Source organism: Elephas maximus, chromosome 4, assembly GCF_024166365.1.
Source record: "Elephas maximus indicus isolate mEleMax1 chromosome 4, mEleMax1 primary haplotype, whole genome shotgun sequence".
Lineage (NCBI taxonomy): Eukaryota > Metazoa > Chordata > Mammalia > Proboscidea > Elephantidae > Elephas > Elephas maximus.
The window spans coordinates 77101487-77120787 of record NC_064822.1 but is presented as its reverse complement, the minus strand read 5'-3'; the positions used below and the strand labels follow the sequence as shown (position 1 = coordinate 77120787).

The window sequence follows — 19301 nt, the reverse complement described above, 5'->3', positions numbered from 1 at the left end:
AGCTAAGATTTCAACTTGAGGGCTAAAGTGCAGCTGACCTAACCCATGGTATTTTCAATAGCCTCATATACATGAAACGCTGGACAATTAATAAGAAGGATAGAAGAAGAATTGATGCCTTTGAATTATACTATTGGTGAAAAATATTGAATATACCATGGACTACCAGAAGAACAAATTTGTCTTGGAAGGACAGCCAGAATGTTCCTTAGAAGGAAAGATAACAAGAATTCATCTCACGTATTTTGGACATGTTATCAGGAGGGACTAGTCGTGGAAAAGAACATCATGCTTGGTAAAGTAGAGGGTCAGTGGAAAATAGAAAGATCCTCAACAAGATGGACTGACACAGTGGCTGCAATAATACGCTCAAACATAGCAATGACAGTGAGGATGGCAAAGGACTGGACAATGTTTTTTTCTGCTGTACATAGGGTCACTATGAGTCAAAACTGACTCAACAGCATCTAACAACAACAACAAATATATATTTGCCATAGAACCCCTGGTGGTGCAGTGGGTAAGCACTTGCTACTAACCAAAAGGTTGGCAGTTCCAAGTACCAGCCACTCCATGAGAGAAAGATGTAGCAGTCTGCTTCTATAAAGATTTACAGCCTTAGAAACCCTGTCGGGCAGCTATACTCTATCCTATTGGGTGTCTATGAGTTGGAATTGACTAGACAGCAAGAGGTTAATATACTTGCCCATACTTTGAATGTGATCTTATGGTCTCAGCAAGTGTGGCAAACTGGCCTGACGACTCTCAGAAAATAAGAATCTGGACAGGCTGCTGCAAATGCTCAGTTTCATTGGCTTAAGTGGACTGTCATCTGCAATTGGATGTTGGCTATTCTGCTGTGGCTTCTTTTACTGCTATGCTTTTTCTGTTTTGAGGGAAAGGTTTATGAGCTAAACTGGCTAACAAAAAAGTACTGCAAATGATTTTGCTGCATCTGTCACAAAGGGAAAAAAAATAAAGAGTATAATGCTGGGTTTGAAAAGTAAGTCTTAGATCGGGATGTCACCAAGAAATGGCTGGGAAAACAAACAGTAAAGATCATCAGGGAATTAGGGATTGTAGAATGGTTTTACACTGCAGAGAGTATCTTAAATAAAAATACTCGATCTAGGGAGAATTGGCCTACGCTGGTATGAAGATGCTAGAAGAAAATATGACCGGAGGGAAAATCATGATTGTAAGGGCTTTGACAAGAAGGGGAGATCGCTGCCAGTATATGATGACAGGAAATTATCTCCAAAGACAGTCATTCAGTTAATTATTTAATCTGGCCCTGCCATTGCCAGGATTGCATCCTCTGTGCTAAATGAGTCTTGTATGAATGCATTTCTTTGCTACAATTATCTTTCTGCTTTACATGAAAGGCTTCAAAATCCAATTTGTAGTCACGACTCTTCTTTTTTTTTTAATTTTACTTATTTATTTATTGTACTTTAGATGAAGGTTTATAGAACAAACTAGTTTCTCATCAAACAGTTAGGACACACATTGTTCTCTGATACTAGTTAACAACCCCACAACATGTCAACCCTCTCCCTTCTCAACCCTGGGTTCCCTATTACCAGCTTACCTGCTCCTTCCTGCCTTCCAGTCCCTGCCCCAGGGCTAGTGCGTCCCTTTAAGTCTTGTTTTGTTCCATGGGCCTGTTCAATCTTTGGCTGAAGGGTGAACTCAAGAGTGACCTCATTACTGAGCTGAAAGGGTGTCCAGGGCCCATACCCTCAAGGTTTCTTCAGTCTCTGTCAGACCAGCAAGACTGGTCATTATTTTTGAGTTAGAATTTTGTTCTACATTTTTTCTCCAGCTCTGTCCAGGACCCTCTATTGCAATCCCTGTCAGAGCAGTCAGTGGTGGTAGCCAGGCACCATCTAGTTGTACTGGACTCAGGTGGAGGCCGTGGTAGATGTGGCCCATTAGTCCTTTGGACTAATCTTTCCCTCGTATCTTTAGTTTTCTTCATTCCTCCTTGCTCCCGAAGGGGTGAGACCAGTGGAATATTCTAGATGGCCACTCACAGGCTTTTAAGACCCCAGAAGCTACTCATCAAAGTAGAATGTAGAAATATTTCCTTTATAAACTATGTTATGCCAATTGAGCTAGATGTTCCTCAAGACCATGGTCCCCACAGCCCTCGGCCCAGCAATTCTGTCCCTCGGGGAGCTTGGATGTGTCTATGGAGCTACCATGACCTTGCCTTGTATGGGTTGTGCTGGCTTCTCCAGTATTGTGTACTGTCTTATCCTTCACCAAAGTTACCACTTATCTATTGTCTATTAAGTGTTTTTCCATCCCCACCCCTTCCCTCCCTCGTAACCATCAAAGATTGTTTCTTTTTGTATGTAAACCTTTTCATGAGTTTTTACAGTAGTGGTCTCATACAATATTTGTCCTTTTGCGATTGACTTATTTCACTCAGCATAATGCCCTCTAGATTCCTCCATGTTATGAGATGCTTCACAGATTCATCGTTGTTTTTTTATCGTTGGGTAATACTCCATTGTGTGTATGTACCACAGTTTATCCATTCATCTGTTTATGGGCATCTAGATTGTTTCCATCTTTCTGCTATTGCAAACAATGCTTCATTAAACATGGGTGTGCATATGTCTATTCATGTGATGACTCTTATTTCTCTAGGTTATAGTCCCAGGAGTGGGATTGCTAGATCATATGGTATTTCTATTACTAGTTTTCTAAGAAAGCACCATATAGTTTTCCAAAATGGTTGTATCATTTTGCACTCCCACCAGCAGTGCATGAGAGTTCCGATCTCTCCGCAACCTCTCCAACATTTGTTATTTCCTGTTTTATTGAACTGTGCCAGTAATGCTGGTGTGAGATGGTATCGCGTTGTGGTTTTGATCTGCATTTCCCTAACAGCTAGAGATTGTGAGCATTTCCTCATGTGTCTGCTGGCTGCTTGAATGTCTTCTTTGGTGGTGTCTTTTCATTTCCTTTGCCCATTTTTTAATTGGATTATTTGTATTTTCATTGTAGAGGTGCTGGATTTTCTTGTAGATTTTAGAGATTAGACCTTTGCTGATTTATAATAGCCAAAAAAATTTTCCCAGTCTGTAGGTTCTCTTTTTATTCTTTTGGTGAAGTCTTTTGATGAGCATTAAGTGTTTAATTTTTAGAAGATCACAGGTATCTAGCTCACCCTCTGGAGCTTGTGTATTGTTGGTTGTGGTTTGTATCCTGTTAGTACTGTCTATTAGGGCCTCTAGCATTGATCCTATTTTTTCTTCTATGAAATTCACATTCTTTGGCTTTATATTGAGGTCTTTGATCCATTTTGAATTAGTTTTTGTATATGGTGTGAGGCATGCATCCTGTTTCATTTTTTTGCAGATGGACATCCAGCTTTGCTGGCACCGTTTGCTAAAAAGACTGTTTTTTCACCATTCGATGGACTTTGGGCCCTTGTTGAAGAACAGGTGACCACAGGTAGATGGATTTACATCTGGGTTATCAATTCTGTTCCATTGGTCAATGTATTTGTCATTGTACCAGTACCAGGCTGTTTTGACTACCATAGCTGTATAGTAGGTTCTGAGGTCAGGTAGTGCGAGTCCTCCTATTTTATGCTTCTTCTTCAATAGTGTTTCACTTATCCGGGGCCTCTTCCCTTTCCATATAAAGTTAATGATAAGTTTTTCCATCGCTTTAAAGAATGGTGTTGATATTTGGATCAGTATTGCATTGTATTTGTAGACTGCTTTGTCTAGCCACTACTCTTCTGTGATTTTGCGCAATGTTACTCTTCGGATGTCTCATTATTACTTCATACTAAACCTGCTGGAATCCTCTAAACGTGAAATCATCATCTTTCTCCTTGAAGCCAACCATTAAGAGTCTGTGAGTTAAACTTCTTGTCCATATTGTAATCTAATAAATGTGGCACCTTCTTTATAACAGATTTTATACTTGTATCTTTATTTTGGCAGCTGATATAAGCTGATTCTCAATTTCTTTCATTTTCCTACCTAACCCTTCTCACTCTGTTGACCGTATTGCCTATCCTATTGAAAAGTCTAAGACCCTTTTTAAATTCTTTAATATATTCTTCTGCACCTCAAATTCTATTTTTCATCCATCCTCTTCTACTCTTATCAAATCTTATTTCTTCAATTGTGCTGTAATCCTCCTTCCTGCACTGAGGCCCAATTCCATTAATTAAACTCCCTCTCTTATATACTCAATATCCCCCACTCTAAGATGCTTTTCCTTGTTTGTACAAGTAATCTATTTCCATTTAACCTCTCAATAAAATCGCTCCTCATCTCTTTTGTTCCTTCAAGTTACTATTCTTCATTTTACCTTCCCTTTACTGCCAAACTTCTTTCATGAGGAATGCTCACAGATATCATTTACTCTTTAAAACCTTGCAATATTTACTTCTAATTCCAACACTTCACAGGTCACAAATGGCCTCCTAATTATTAGTTCCAAGTATGGGTCACTTAAATCCAAATGTAAATGAAATAAAAATGTTGGCTTTTAGAGCAAGTTAGGAGTTGGAAATAAGAATTTAGGTTATCGTCATAGAGAGGTAGCTGCAGATTGTGGAAGACAGAATTCTTTGTTCAAAACAGCTGCTCCTTTTAAAGGGCTCCATTTCTTCACTCTTGGGGAAACAGCGTTCTCCTTGGATGAAGCTTCCTCATTCATTCCTTCTTTTTACTCATCTGCACTTTATTAGAGGAGTCCTGGTTGCACAATGGTTAAAGCACTAGGCTGCTAACCAAAAGGTCAGTGGTTCAAATTCACCAGCTGCACCATAGTAGAAAGAGGTGGCAGTCTGCATCCATAAAGATTACAGCACTGGAAGACCCATGGGGCAGGTCTACTCCATCCTGTATGGTCACTATGAGTCAGAATCAATGCAACTGCAAGGTTTTTTTCTTTTTTTTTTCCATTATCTGTTAAGTTTACAGCAATAGTTTCCATCTTTTACAGAAATGTACCTTGATAACACCTTCACACTTTTGTTCTTTTGAGCACATCTGGGGTACCAGTAAAACACTAATATAAGATGATAATGCTACTGAATGTATTTTCATAACTGTGTTTTTCCTCCTCTTTCACTACTTCTTCCTCATTTCTTTCTGCTCCCTGTCTTCCTAATTCTCCTCCTTATAAACACTTCTTAACACCTTTGAGGGAATGGATGTTGAATCTCTAACACTAAACACCATGGCCTAATTGCTTTATTGAAACTTCTCATAAGAGTCAAAAAATGGCTTCTGGCTTGCCAAATTCAACTAAGGGATGTCCAGATAGAGATATTGGAAGAAAAGACTGCAATTTGTAAGAACAGAAGTGGTCTCCCTATCTCACAATTATTTGCTTTTCTCAAGCAACTGAAGCCAACGTGACCTACACCCCTGGCCATTCTGATTGAATCAAGGTGCAAGGCACTTGATCTGGATTGGGCAATCAGATTCCTTCTTTAGAAATTTGGAATTTGATCCAACAGGGAGATTGAAAATGTCTTTAGATGACTGGCCAAATAGCACAGGAGCTTGAGTACTGTGTTCTGGAGACACAAAGGAAGTGAGTCATCGGAGGGTAAGAGAAGCATGAGAAGCAATATACAGTGAGGAGATGAGGTGACAGGCATATAAGAATTTTGGATTATTTGTTCATTTTTGCTTTTAGTACATCTCTAATTCTTTCTGTCTCCTAAAAAGAAATCCCTGTGTTGGTACAATGTTCTGTTCTGCGTAAGTTCGCAGGAGTTGGTTTCTGTTAGTTGCAAACCAGGTGGCTCTAACTAATATGCCAAGCATCTTATCTTACTTGCTTATATTTGAAAAGTAAGAAAGAAAAAAAGTAAAATAATAATGATAATAATAATAAATAAAGGAAAAATTGCATCATTTTATGTCAGGAAACAGTGCTTTGATATATAGAAACTCCATTCAAGCATGCAAAAGTTGGATAATGAAAAAAGAGAGAAGAAGAATTAATGTTTTTGAACTGTGGTGTTGGTGAAGCATATACCATGGACTGTCTAAAGAATGAACAAATAAGTCTTAAAAGAAATAGAACAAGAATGTTCCTTAGAAGCAAGGATGGTGAAACTTCGACTCACTTATTTTGGACACATCATCAGGAAAGACCAGTCCCTGGAAAAGGACATCGTGTTTGGTAGAGTGCAGGACCGATGAAAGCCAAGGAAACCCTCAGTGCGTTGGACTGACACAGTAGCCACAACAACAAACTCAAACGTACCAAAGTCATGAAGCTGGTGTTAGTTTCTATCAAGTCATCTCCAACTCATGGTGACCTTATGTGTAACCGAATGAAATTTTGCCCAGTCTTGTGCCATCTTTATGATTGTTAGTATGTTTGAGTCCGTTGCTGCGGCTAATATTGCTTTGCAAAAGAGTGAACTCTTTTTACAATGTTTCTAAAAGTTCACAGAAATAAGAATCACCTGGTGAGTCTGATAAAATACAGATTCCTGGGATCCACCCCAGAAACTATGATTCAATAGGTCTGCTAATGCTGCTAGGCCTCTGGTGGCACAGGGCTGCTACACTTCTCACCGTGGGGAACAGAGACAGCGTCTCAATGCCTATTCTACCTTACATTTCATTTACATTTGAATGAAATAGTTGTTCCTAAACGAATATGAACAGCCATTTTCACATGTATATATCATTTATCTAGAATCTGTTTGAAATTCAGCTTTTTTATATGCTAAAACCCACCTATATTTGCTTTTAAGTATTTCACACAAGGAAAATAAGGTGTCCTGGGGTGAGCTCTGAGAGTTGAGTCCTTGAATGAAGACAATTAGTTTCTCCCCGTCTCCCAAGTGTTAACAAAAGGCTCCCAGCTGCTTTCCTTCTCATTTCACTTCAGGGCAAAACAGTAGCTAATAATGCTTTTTTTTTTTTTTTAATGATTTCATTTTTGGACTCAAGGCTGCACAACCGATAACAGCTTTGTGTACATTTTCATACTTATTTACAAGGTTGCTTACCATTTGGCATAAGATGCAGTAGTTGTGTTGAGTAATCAGTAAAAATACTTATATTAAATTTAGTATCAGAAAAGAGCTGATACGGAAACGTTGTAACAATGCTCCAGATCTTCCCAGAATTAGAACTGAGGTCAGCTGCAAGATACGTTTCTCTTATTCTGAAAAATATACGTAAGAAAAATATTTAGGACAAGATCTGTGAGACATAATTTACAAAATAATATCCACAATATAAGTGCAGGAAATCTCATGCAGTGTTTTGCTATAAAAGATTCAAAATAGGAACATAATCAGCAGCTGATTTGTGGTATAGTGCTGTAAGCTAGGCCAGATTGGCAGAGATTTTACAATTATGCTAAGGGTAGAGTATCCTTCTTTAGGCTTTGTCAGGCGCACCTCATTTAAAGCAAGGACCACAGTTTGTCTCTGCTTGCCTGGAACAACAGAGGAAAAAGGAGAGTCAGGAACAACTTATACTTCAAGAACTACCTCCCTTGCCAAGAGACCAGAAGTCCTAGATGGTGCCCAACTACCATTACAGAACATTTTGATTGATTCTATAGAAGAATCCTAATCAAAAGGGTGAAAATGTAGAACAGAATTTAAAATTTCAATAGACTCCAGACTTTGTGGGGCCATGGAGGCTAGATGAAGCCCTGAATCTCTTGCTCTGAGAAAACTTTTAAACTTTAAACCAAATATATCCCCTAAAGTCTTCTTAAAACTAAACAATAGTTTAGCTTAACTAGTAAAAAATGTCTGCCTTGAACATTATGCTCTTTTAAGAACTATCTATATGGCATCAAAGCAACAACAGCAACTCAAAAGATTAGACAGGACCCTTAGGGGGCAGTGAGTTTATGTAATTACGGGAGGAACAACTCAGAAAAGGAGGGTGAGAATGGTTGCACAAGTTGAAGAAATTAATCAGTGTCATGGAGTTCTACAGGTAGAAGAAGCTGTTGAATTGGTGCATGTTTTGCTGTGTATATTCTCAACAACAAAATGATTTTTTTTTTTAAAGAATACATTGTCATAACATAAAACACAAAAATTCACCTTGAGAAATTATTACTTGCTTCCTTATTGCCTGCACTCCTCTCCTGGTATTTCTCTCATGCCTAACTTTCTTAAGCTGGAAGTGACTCATCTTGATTTAGAGAGTTTGGTAAATAAATTCTCTTATTTGTATTAAATTGGTAAACATCATTCTTGACTCTCCATCTTCTTTAAATATAAACTATACAATTTCACCTAAATAATTGAGCCTAGAAGTCATTCATATATCGTGAACAAATTACTTAGTGCATAAATGAGTCAAAGAATTGCAAAATAGTTTATTCTTGGAACCAGGAGCATGGTGTATGACTCCTGACTCTTCCTCTTAGTAGTTTCATGGTCAGGGGAAAGTTATTTGACCATTTTCTTTAACTGCACAAATAGGGTATTAATATCTGCTTCATAGGTTTATTGTGAAAATTAAGAGGCATGTAAAATAATTTTGCAGAGTACAAAGCAGTATATATATATAAACCAAAACCAAACCAAACCCAGTGCCGTCTGTGATATTGTACATATGGGCATAAAACATGACACTGCAGGAATTTAGGTATAATAATATCTAATAATTATACTAATAATTAATATATAACATTATATATTAATGTATCAGTATATTAATAATTAATGTAATGTTAATATAATTATTAGATGTTATTATAATTATTATTATATAATAATATAGAATATTAACAATTAATATAATATTATACCTAAATTCCTTCAGTGTCATGTTTTATGCCCATACGTACAATATCACAAAATTTTTTGCAACTAGATATTTAAAACACTTTTGATGGTGAGTATGAAATCTTGTTGTTTTGTTATGTTAATTATGCAGACATCTAAACTTCTTAAAAAAAAAAAAATAGGCCATTCCTAAATTGAAAATCATATATTCTACATTGCTATATCCTAAGTATTCACTGTATTCTTACCTATTTGCACAGCTCTAAAGTACTGCCAGGCTCAATGAAGTAGCACTGTCTTTACTTCCTTAAATTGTATGAAAACATCCCCACTTTGAAGGGACTAACAAGTGGATAAATACAGATTCACCTATTTGGCATGGCATGCATCAGAATCACATTGTCAAAATACAGATTGCTGGGTCTCATCCTGAGTTTCTGATTCAGTAGGTCTCTGGAGAGTCCCCCGAATTTGTCTTCCTATCAAGTTCCAAAGTAATGCTGCTGCTGCTCTAGAACAGAAATTTAAAACTACTGCTTGGGATAAGATATGGGCCGCTCTCTGGTATTAACATCAAGTAGAAAGAGTTTCCTTTGTTATACCAAACCAAACCCATTGCTGTCAAGTCGATTCTGACTCATAGGAACCCTAGAGGACAGAGTAGAACTGCCCCATAAGGTTTCCAAGGAGCAGCTGGTGAATTCAAACTGCCAACCTTTTGGTAGCAACCGTAGCTTTTAACCACTGCGCCACCAGGGCTGCTTCTTTGTTATATCTTATAACAAAAGTTTAGACTTCAATTCTGGATTAATGACCTTTACAGTCTAGCACTCATCACATGATAAGATACTACTCAATGTGCACATGATTTCAGCTTCTACAATATGTAATAAAGAATTTGGTCTTGCCCAAAGAGAGGTCTGGCCTTTATCTCTGACTCAAGGAGGTAACATATATACCCTTGGAATTTCCCCTGTGATTTGAGTGTCTTTGTTATTCAAGGTGGTTCCCTTGGACCACATTTGATAGTTTGTGCTAACAAGGTGACTTATGATCAGCTCCTTGGAACACATGGTATATCAATCAGTCAGCTGTGGACAACGAAGCTACAGTGAGCTTCCTGGGTTGGCAATACTTGGTGCTTACTGTCACCCATTGATACCAGGAGGGTAACAAGTCCCGGGAACAATGGAAGCTTCATATTTGAAACTCTCCCAGACTCTGCCCTACGCTTTTCGCCTCTTGGCTGATTTTAATGCATCCTTTCACTGTAATTAACCATAAAAAAAAAAATTAACCATAGCTGTGATTATACTAGCTTTCAGGGAGTTCTGTGAGTCCTAGCCAATTACTAAATTAGAGGGAGGTTTTGGGAGCTCCTCAAACTTGCAGTTGTTGTCATAAGTAAGGGTGGTCTTGTGCGAACTCTTCCCTTTAACTTTGTAGTTGGACCCTAATTCCTTGCAGTTGTCAAAAATCTTGAACAGGCTTGGATGTCTGGAGGACTGTGCTCTTTAACCATGAGTTTGGCTAACTCAAGGTAACTATTTTGGAGAATTAAATTTAAAATGTAAATTCATAACTAATTTTCCCCGAGACATTTCCTGAGTGTCTACTGTGATCTAGGAGCTTTATCACTTTTTTTACTAAAATATGATACATTTCCTGAAAGATGCAGCTTAAAGGTATGTCAGGACAAGAAATGAAACGCAACAAGTTAGAAAACTTCCTTAAAGAGTATATAAAAGGAAAGTTAATAATACACTTAAGTACGTTATTTAAATATTAGAAAAAACAGGATCGAGATTGGATATATAAATCCATTCTATTGTGGTTTTCTAGAATATTTGGAGAAACTCTTATGAAACTTGGCTTGTGAACTCAATTTGGTCTTCTTGGAATTGAGCCTTGGACAGTGCCTAGCCCATACTGTTGTTGTTGCTGTGTACCCTCAAAAAATAATTACTGTTGAATGAATAGTGTATTTATGTAGGTGTACAAAAAATAGTCATGCATATATAAATTTAGTCATTTTATAAGGAAAAATTAGTGTTTGCAAATAAAAACAATTATGGAAAACCAAGGAAAGTAAGTCTATGTATTCCTTTTACTATTTTAGAGTTTATTATTGTTTGCTTCTTTGCTTTAGTTCTCATTGTTATTCTGAATGAAACTATTGGTAACATTACACTTAAGAGTTTTGAAAATACACCATGAGTGACTGACAAGCCATCACTTATAAAATATGTTCATGTCACTATTGCATTTACAATCAGATTTAATCTAAAAGTATTACGTTTAAAAAAAAAAGGAGTGGCTAGAGGGGCTAAGTGTTTGGTTAGTGAAGTTACATGAAGTTGATCTCTTGTCATATTAGCATAGCTTGAGAAGTAGGAATTATCACATCTTAAATACAAAGTGGCACGTTTCTTTCTGGTATTGTTTGTCAGTTTGTGGCAATGAGTAACTTATTTCTGAAAGAATCAACATAGACATCTTTTAAACATCCTGATGTAGGAATCCAAAGTGCACCTTAAAATTTTCAGTTGTGAACCAGAGAAAGAAATTAATTAAAGCATGAAAATTTTTATGGATTTAGGATGGTTTGTATTAGATCTTTGTGGGTTTGCCTTTCAATCCTTCCAACTGGCAACCAGTATTTCATGGTAAGGGGCTTGCTTTTTTGTTTTCTTGTTTGTTTTATGTTTGATATCCCTTGTCATGGACTGGCCACTAGGCACTCAAAAGGCCTTTAAAGTAATGAGGAAATGAATGATTCCAAAATTTAATCCCAAAAGATCATTTAGTGGAAAGCTAAAACTGATATATAAGCTAAAATTTTTATATAATTATATTTAAAGCAACTTCCATTAATAGAAAAATCCAGTAGAACTTAAAATGTAAACACACTGATTTTTCAAAAAATCTTAGGAACTTTAGAAATAGAAGATACAACATATAGTTTTAATTTAAAATGACAAATTGATCATTAAAAAAAGGCATCTATATATCAAGTTCATTTTTAGACTGGCAAAAATCTGTTATATGGAGAGTGTCAGGTTATGAGAGAGGTTTTTTTAACATTCACTAGTAATCAAATTTATTTCTTAATGGAGAAACACCCATGCCTTTACTTAATATTCTGGCAGCCTACTGAAGGTTAGGCTAAGCTATTAAAAGAAAAACAGTCTCATTATTCTAAATAGAATATCCCAGGTAGAAAGGTTAAATCTGTGTCAATTTAGAGCTGGGCAAGAGGAATCACCCAGTGATTTCATTAACTGAGAAGTTAGTTCACTGTAAAGAGTACTACCCACAAACAGCAAAGGCAGGTCTGAATTTATACAATATTCAACTTTAACCAAATTTTCAAGAAAAATTCTATTTGTATCCCATTGCCGTCGAGTCAATTCTGATTCACAGTGACCCTACAGGACAGAGTAGAACTGCCCCGTAGTTTCCAAGGAGTGCCTCGTGGATTCAAACTGCCAACCCTTTGGTTAGCAGGCCTAGCTCTTAACCACTACGCCATCAGGGTATATAAACAACAAAAATAAGCTCAGTAGTTGTGTAATGAACTAATTAATCAAAAATTTATTTTTTCCTTGTCTTCACAAATTACAGAATTTTAAATTTTATATCCAAAATTACTCAGTTCAAAATGAAAAAAGAGCTATGTTTTTTCAGACACAGATATTTCAAAGTTTAATGAAATAGCAATACTCACTTTTTTACTTTGTCACAAAAGGAGGCCAGGTTCACATTACTACCCTGAGGTACTTCAACAAGCTGAATGGAACAATCCGTTGGCTTAGAAAACAAACAACACTGTCAAATTAATATAGTTTGGTGTGAAGGGAAGATGAGTACATTTCTATAATTTTTATTCTGTCTCAAAGACTCATTTAGCTTTTATTTTTAAATTTTTATTTTTTATTGAATATTTAAATACAGAGAAATGCATATATCTGAAGTGTATAATTTGTGTTTTGAGAAATGTATAAATAAACCCATTGCCTCTGAGCTGATTCCAACTTATAGCGACCCTATAGGAAGAGCAGAACTGCCCCATAGGATTTCCAAAGAGTAGCTGAGGGATTCAAACTGCTGACCTTATAGTTAGTAGTGGAGCTCTTAACCACTACGCACCAGGGCTTCTTTGAGAAATGTATACAATTGAGAAATCAATAACCCCTATCAAAATAGAGGACATCATTTTATAAAGTTCCCTCATGTCAATCTACACCTATTTGATAACCACTTTTATTCAGATTTCTATCACCACAGACTAGCCATATGTGCTCTTTTATTTTTGGCTTCTTTCACTTAATAATATATGTATTTTAATACATTTTATTTTTTTGAGTAGTTTTAGGTTTAAGGAAAAACTGCACACAAAATACAAAGAGTTGCTGTATAACCTTTCACCCTCCTGCACAGTTTCTTGTATTATTAATACATTCGGTTAGTGTGTAATTTGTTCCAGTTAGTGAATCAACTGCTGTCGCTGTTGCTGTGTGCCATCTAATTGGTTCTAACTCACCTGACCCCATATGACAGAGTAGCACTGCCCATATTCCTAGGCTGTAATCTTTACAGGAGCAGATTGCCAAGTCTTTTCTCCCTTGGAGTCACTGGTGGGTTTGAACTGCCGACCTTCCAGTCAGCAGCCCAGCGTTTTAACCATTGTGTCACCAGGGCTTCTTAGTGAACCAATAAGCAATATTGATGCATTATTGTTAACAAAAGCCCATAGTTTACATTAGAGTTATACAGTTTTTTCTTTGTGTTGTGCAGTTCTTTGGTTTTTGACTAATATATAATGTCATGTATCTATGTTCGTATCATGCAGAATAATTTTGCTGCCATTAAAATGTCTTCTGTTCCACTTATTCGTTCTCTTCTCTTTCCCCAGGTCCCTGACAACCATTGATTTTTTTAGGTTTTCCAGGATGTCACACAGCTGGAATCATACAGTATACAGTTTTTTTTTTTTTTTTCAGAACTACTTCTTTCAACTTAGCAATATGCATGTGAGATTCCTTCAGGCCTTTCAAAGCTTACATTTCATATGCTTACATTCATAGCTCTATAGTTCATTTCTTTTCATCACTGAATAATATTCCATTATATGCATGCACCCCAGCTTGTTTATCCATTTATCTAATCTTCTTTTAAGGCCATCTTCATTGCTTTCAATTTTTGGTAACTATAAATAAAGCTGCTATAAACATTTGTGTGCATGCGTTTCTGTGAACATGTTTCCAACTCATTTAGATAAATACCTAGGAGTGCAATTCTTGGCTCACATAGTAAGTCTATGCTCCATTTTATAAGAAATCACCAGACCGTCTTCGACAGTAGCTGTACCATCTTGTATTTCCTCTAGCAATGAATGAGAGTTCCCGTTACTCCAAATTTTCATCAGCATATAGTGTTGTCAGTGTTTTGAATTTTGGCCGTTCTCATAGGTGTTTACTAGTATCTAATTGTTTTAATTTGCAATTCCCCAATGAAACATGAAGGAGCTCTAGCAGTGCAATGGTTACACATTCAGCTGCTGAGCAAAAGGTTGGCAGTTTGAACCCACCAGCTACTTCGAGGGAGAAAAGAACTGGTTATCTGCTCTTGTAAGTATTACAGCCTAGGAAACCCTATGAGGCAGTTCTACTCTGTCCTATGGAGTCAGTATGAGTAGGGATCAACTTCAGTGCACTAAACAACACTGACATTTGATGCTGAGCATCTTTTCATATGCTTACTTTTATCTTTATAACTTTGGTGAGGTGTCTGTTCAAATCTTTCGCCTACTTGGTTGTATCCTTTCACCATACATATTCAATCTATATGCTGAGCAAATAATCCGAGAAGTTGTACAATATGAAGAAGAATGTGGCATCAGGATTGAAGGAAGACTCATTAACAACTTGTGTTATACAGATGACACAACTTTGCTTGCTGAAAGTGAAGAGGACTTAAAGCATTTACTGATGAAGATCAAAGACCACAGCCTTCAGTATGGACTATACCTCAACATAAAGAAAACAAAAATCCTCACAACTGGACCAAGAAGCAACATCATGATAAATGGAAAAAAGATTGAAGTCATCAAGGATTTCACTTTGCATGGATCTACAATTAACACCCATGGAAGCAGCAGTCAAGAACTCAAAACTCATTGCATTGGGCAAACTGGCTACAAACGACCTCTTTAAAGTGTTAAAAAGCAAAGATGTCACCTTGTAGACTAAGGTGTGCGTGACCTAAGCCATGGTGTTTTCAATCGCCTCATATGTATGTGAAAGCTGGACTATGACTAAGGAAGACCGAAGAAGAATCAATGCCTTTGAATTGTGGTGTTGATGAAGAGTAACGAAGGTACCATGGATTGCCAAAAAACAAACAAATCTGTCTTGGAAGAAGTACAACCAGAATGCTCCTTAGAAACAAGGATGGCAAGACTATGTCTCACATACTTTGGACATGTTATTGCGAGGGGTCAGTCCCTGGAGAAGGACATCATACTTAGTAGAGGATCAGTGAAAAAGAGGAAGACCCTCAACAAAATGGTTTGACACAGTGGCTGCAACAATGGGCTCAAGCATAACAATGATTGTGAGGCTGGCGCAGGACTGTGCTGTGTTTCCTTTTGTTGTACATAGGGTCGCTATGCGTCGCAACCCACTCGAGAGCACCTAACAACAACAGCTCTTGGTGACTGAGCTGTTTTGTTATTGTTCACTTTTAAGATTGCTTTGTATATGTCAGAGGCAGGTCATTTATCAGATATGTGTTTTGCAAATATTTTCCCTCATTCTGTAACTTGTCTTTTCATTCTCTTGACAGTGTCATTCACAGAGAAGAAATTTTTAATTAAACGAAGTCCAATTTATCAGTTTTATTTTATGGCACATGGCTTTTAGCGTTGTATCTAACAACTGATTGCCAAACTCAATGTCACCTACATTTTCTCCTATGTTATTGTTATGAATTGAATTGAATTGTGTCACCCCAAAATACATGTTGGAATCCTAACTCTTACACCTGTGGATGTAATCTAATGTAATATAATTACCTTATATCTAATGTAACCATCTCCTAATGTAATATAATATAATCACATTCCATAATGCCAGCTAATGTAATTTAATAATCAGTTGAGGTACTATGAGTGTAGGTATTACGTGTTCTAAACCTTCCACTTTAAGTTATATAAAGAGCAGCATAGACACATAGATTTACTTGCACTCGTGGGGAAGGCAGATGCCGTGTAAGGATCACCAAGGAACCAAGGAACACCAAGGACTATCCACAAGGATTATTGATACAGTGAGATTAATATCTACCACATTTGTAACTATTTTCTATTCATTGCCGTTTTTTTTTTTCTCACTCTTTGTTTTCCATCTTTTGGTTTAATTGAAGAAGCCCTGGTGGTGCAGTGGTTAAGCGCTCGGCTGCGAGAAAGATGTGACAGTCTGCTTCTGTAAAGTTTTACAGCCTTGGAAACCCTATGGGGGCAGTCCTACTGTGTGTCCTATAGGGTTGATAAAAGTCAGAATCGACTTGATGGTAATGGGTTTGGTTTGGGGGGGTTTAATTGATTCTTTTTATATTATTCCATTTTTTTCTCTTCTCTCAGCATATAAATTACATTTATTAAATGGGAGAGTTGCCGTAGAGGTTTATGTTTTATGTATTTTGAAGCTCTGTTACTAGGTATATACACACTACTTAAGATTATTTCTTTCTCATTGACCCTTCTATCATTATTAAATGACTGCTTTTTTCTTCTGTGATAATATTCTTTGTCTTTAATTGTATGGTTTTTTTTTTCTGATTCTAATAACTACATCAGCTTTCTTATGCCAGTTGAATGTTAAATCATTTCTTTTACTTTAAACCTATCTGCACATTTTTTTTTTTTTTTAAGTTTGTGTTTCGTAGAGAGTACATAGATGGGTCTTTCTAATTTATCTAGTAAGTCAATTCCTACCCCCCTTTGGAATATTTCGATTATTTGTATTCAATACACTTATTGATATTGTTGTATTTAAGAACACCATCAACTTTGTATTTGTCTCTCCTGTTTTATTTTGTTCTATTATTTCTCCTTTCATTTGGTTTATTTTTTTTTTTTCTATTTCCTTTTAAGTATTCGCTTGGATTTTTAGGTTTCTTCTTCAAATTACTTTTTAGTGGTTGCTCTAGGGATTCTAATGTACATCCTTAATGTATCACAGTCTACTTAGAGTTAATGTTGTACTACTGCATTTAAAATATAGGAATTTACACTAGTAAAATTACACTGACCCCCTCTCATCATTTATGCTATCATTGTCATATATTTTTCACCTACATACACAATAAAATATCATTAGTTTGCTTTAAACAGTCAGCTAGCTTTTTTTTTTTTGAGTTTTTTTTTTTTGCTTTCACAATCTCTTTTTTTTTTAATTAATTTTTATTGAGCTTCAAGTGAACGTTTACAAATCAAGTCAGACTGTCACATATAAGATTATATACATCTTACTCCGTACTCCCACTTGCTCTCCCCCTAATGAGTCAGCCCTTCCAGTCTCTCCTTTCCTGACAATTTTGCCAGTTTCCAACTCTCTCTATCCTCCCATCCCCCCCCCAGACAGGAGATGCCAACACACTCTCAAGTGTCCGCCTGATACAAATAGCTCACTCTTCATCAGCATCTCTCTCCTACCCACTGTCCAGTCCCTTTCATTTTTGATGAGTTGTCTTCGGGAATGGCTCTTGTCCTGGGCCAACAGAAGGTTTGGGGACCATGACCGCCAGGATTCCTCTAGTCTCAGTCAGACCATTAAGTATGGTCTTTTTATGAGAATTTGGGGTCTGCATCCCACTGATCTCCTGGTCCCTCAGGGGTTCTCTGTTGTGCTCCCTGTCAGGGCAGTCATCGATTGTGGCCCGGGACCAACTAGTTCTTCTGGTCTCAGGATGATGTAGGTCTCTGGTTCATGGGGCCCTTTCTGTCTCTTGGGCTCTTAGTTGTCGTGTGACCTTAGTGTTCTTCATTCTCCTTTGCTCCAGGTGGGTTGAGACCAACTGATGCATCTTAGATGGCCGCTTGTTAGCATTTAAGACCCCAGACGCCACATTTCAAAGTGGGATGCAGAATGTTTTCATAATAGAATTATTTTGCCAATTGATTTAGAAGTCCCCTTAAACCATGGTCCCCAAACCCCCGCCCTTGCTCCGCTGACCTTTGAAGAATTCATTTTATCCCGGAAACTTCTTTGCTTTTGGTCCAGTCCAATTGAGCTGACCTTCCATGTATTGAGTGTTGTCCTTCCCTTCACCTAAAGCAGTTCTTATCTACTAATTAATTAGTAAAAAACCCTCTCCCACCCTCCCTCCCTCCCCCCCCTCATAACCACAAAAATATGTGTTCTTCTCGGTTTATACTATTTCTCAAGATCTTGTAATAGTGGTCTTATACAATATTTGTCCTTTTGCCTCTGACTCATTTCGCTCAGCATAATGCCTTCCAGGTTCCTCCATGTTATGAAATGTTTCACAGATTCATCACTGTTCTTTATCGATGCGTAGTATTCCATTGTGTGAATATACCACAATTTATTTACCCATTCATCCGTTGATGGACACCTTGGTTGCTTCCAGCTTTTTGCTATTGTAAACGGAGCTGCAATAAACATGGGTGTGGATATATCTGTTTGTGTGAAGGCTCTTGTTTCTCTAGGGTATATTCCGAGGAGTGGGATTTCTGGGTTGTATGGTAGTTCCATTTCTAACTGTTTAAGATAACGCCAGATAGATTTCCAAAGTGGTTGTACCATTTTACATTCCCACCAGCAGTGTATAAGAGTTCCAATCTCTCCGCCACCTCTCCAACATTTATTATTTTGTGTTTTTTGGATTAATGCCAGCCTTGTTGGAGTGAGATGGAATCTCATCGTGGTTTTAATTTGCATTTCCCTAATGGCTAATGATCGAGAGCATTTTCTCATGTACCTGTTAGCTGCCTGAATATCTTCTTTAGTGAAGTGTGTGTTCATATCTTTGCCCACTTCTTGATTGGGTTGTTTGTCTTTTTGTGGTTGAGTTTTCACAGAATCATGTAGATTTTAGAGATCAGGCACTGGTCGGAGATGTCATAGCTGAAAATTCTTTCCCAGTCTGTAGGTGGTCTTTTTACTCTTTTGGTGAAGTCTTTAGATGAGCATAGGTGTTTGATTTTTAGGAGCTCCTAGTTATCTGGTTTCTCTTCGTCATTTTTGGTAATGTTTTGTATTCTGTTTATGACTTGTACTAGGGCTCCTAAGGTTGTCTCTTTTTTCTTCCATGATCTTTATCGTTTTAGTCTTTATGTTTAGGTCTTTGATCCACTTGGAGTTAGCTTTTGTGCTTGGTGTGAGGTATGGGTCCTGTTTCATTTTTTTGCAAAAGGATATCCAGTTATGCCAGCACCATTTGTTAAAAAGACTATCTTTTCCCCAACTAACTGACACTGGGCCTTTGTCAAATGTCAGCTGCTCATATGTGG

The 19301-nt window shown here is 37.1% G+C and overlaps 1 protein-coding gene across 4 annotated transcripts in view; it reads right to left on the bottom strand.

The window, feature by feature from the left end:
* PIK3C2G (phosphatidylinositol-4-phosphate 3-kinase catalytic subunit type 2 gamma) overlaps positions 1-19301 on the bottom strand; it is a 432221-nt gene that overhangs the window by 355725 nt on the left and 57195 nt on the right. For 3 of the 4 annotated variants that reach the window (XM_049882566.1, XM_049882569.1, XM_049882567.1), the window contains exons 3-4: positions 12492-12592; positions 7016-7173 (exon numbers count right to left, since the gene is read on the bottom strand). In XM_049882566.1, the coding sequence (XP_049738523.1) occupies positions 7016-7173; positions 12492-12592 (259 nt within the window). The remainder of the gene's footprint in view (positions 1-7015; positions 7174-12491; positions 12593-19301) is intronic. The other variant, XM_049882568.1, reaches the window with a different exon arrangement.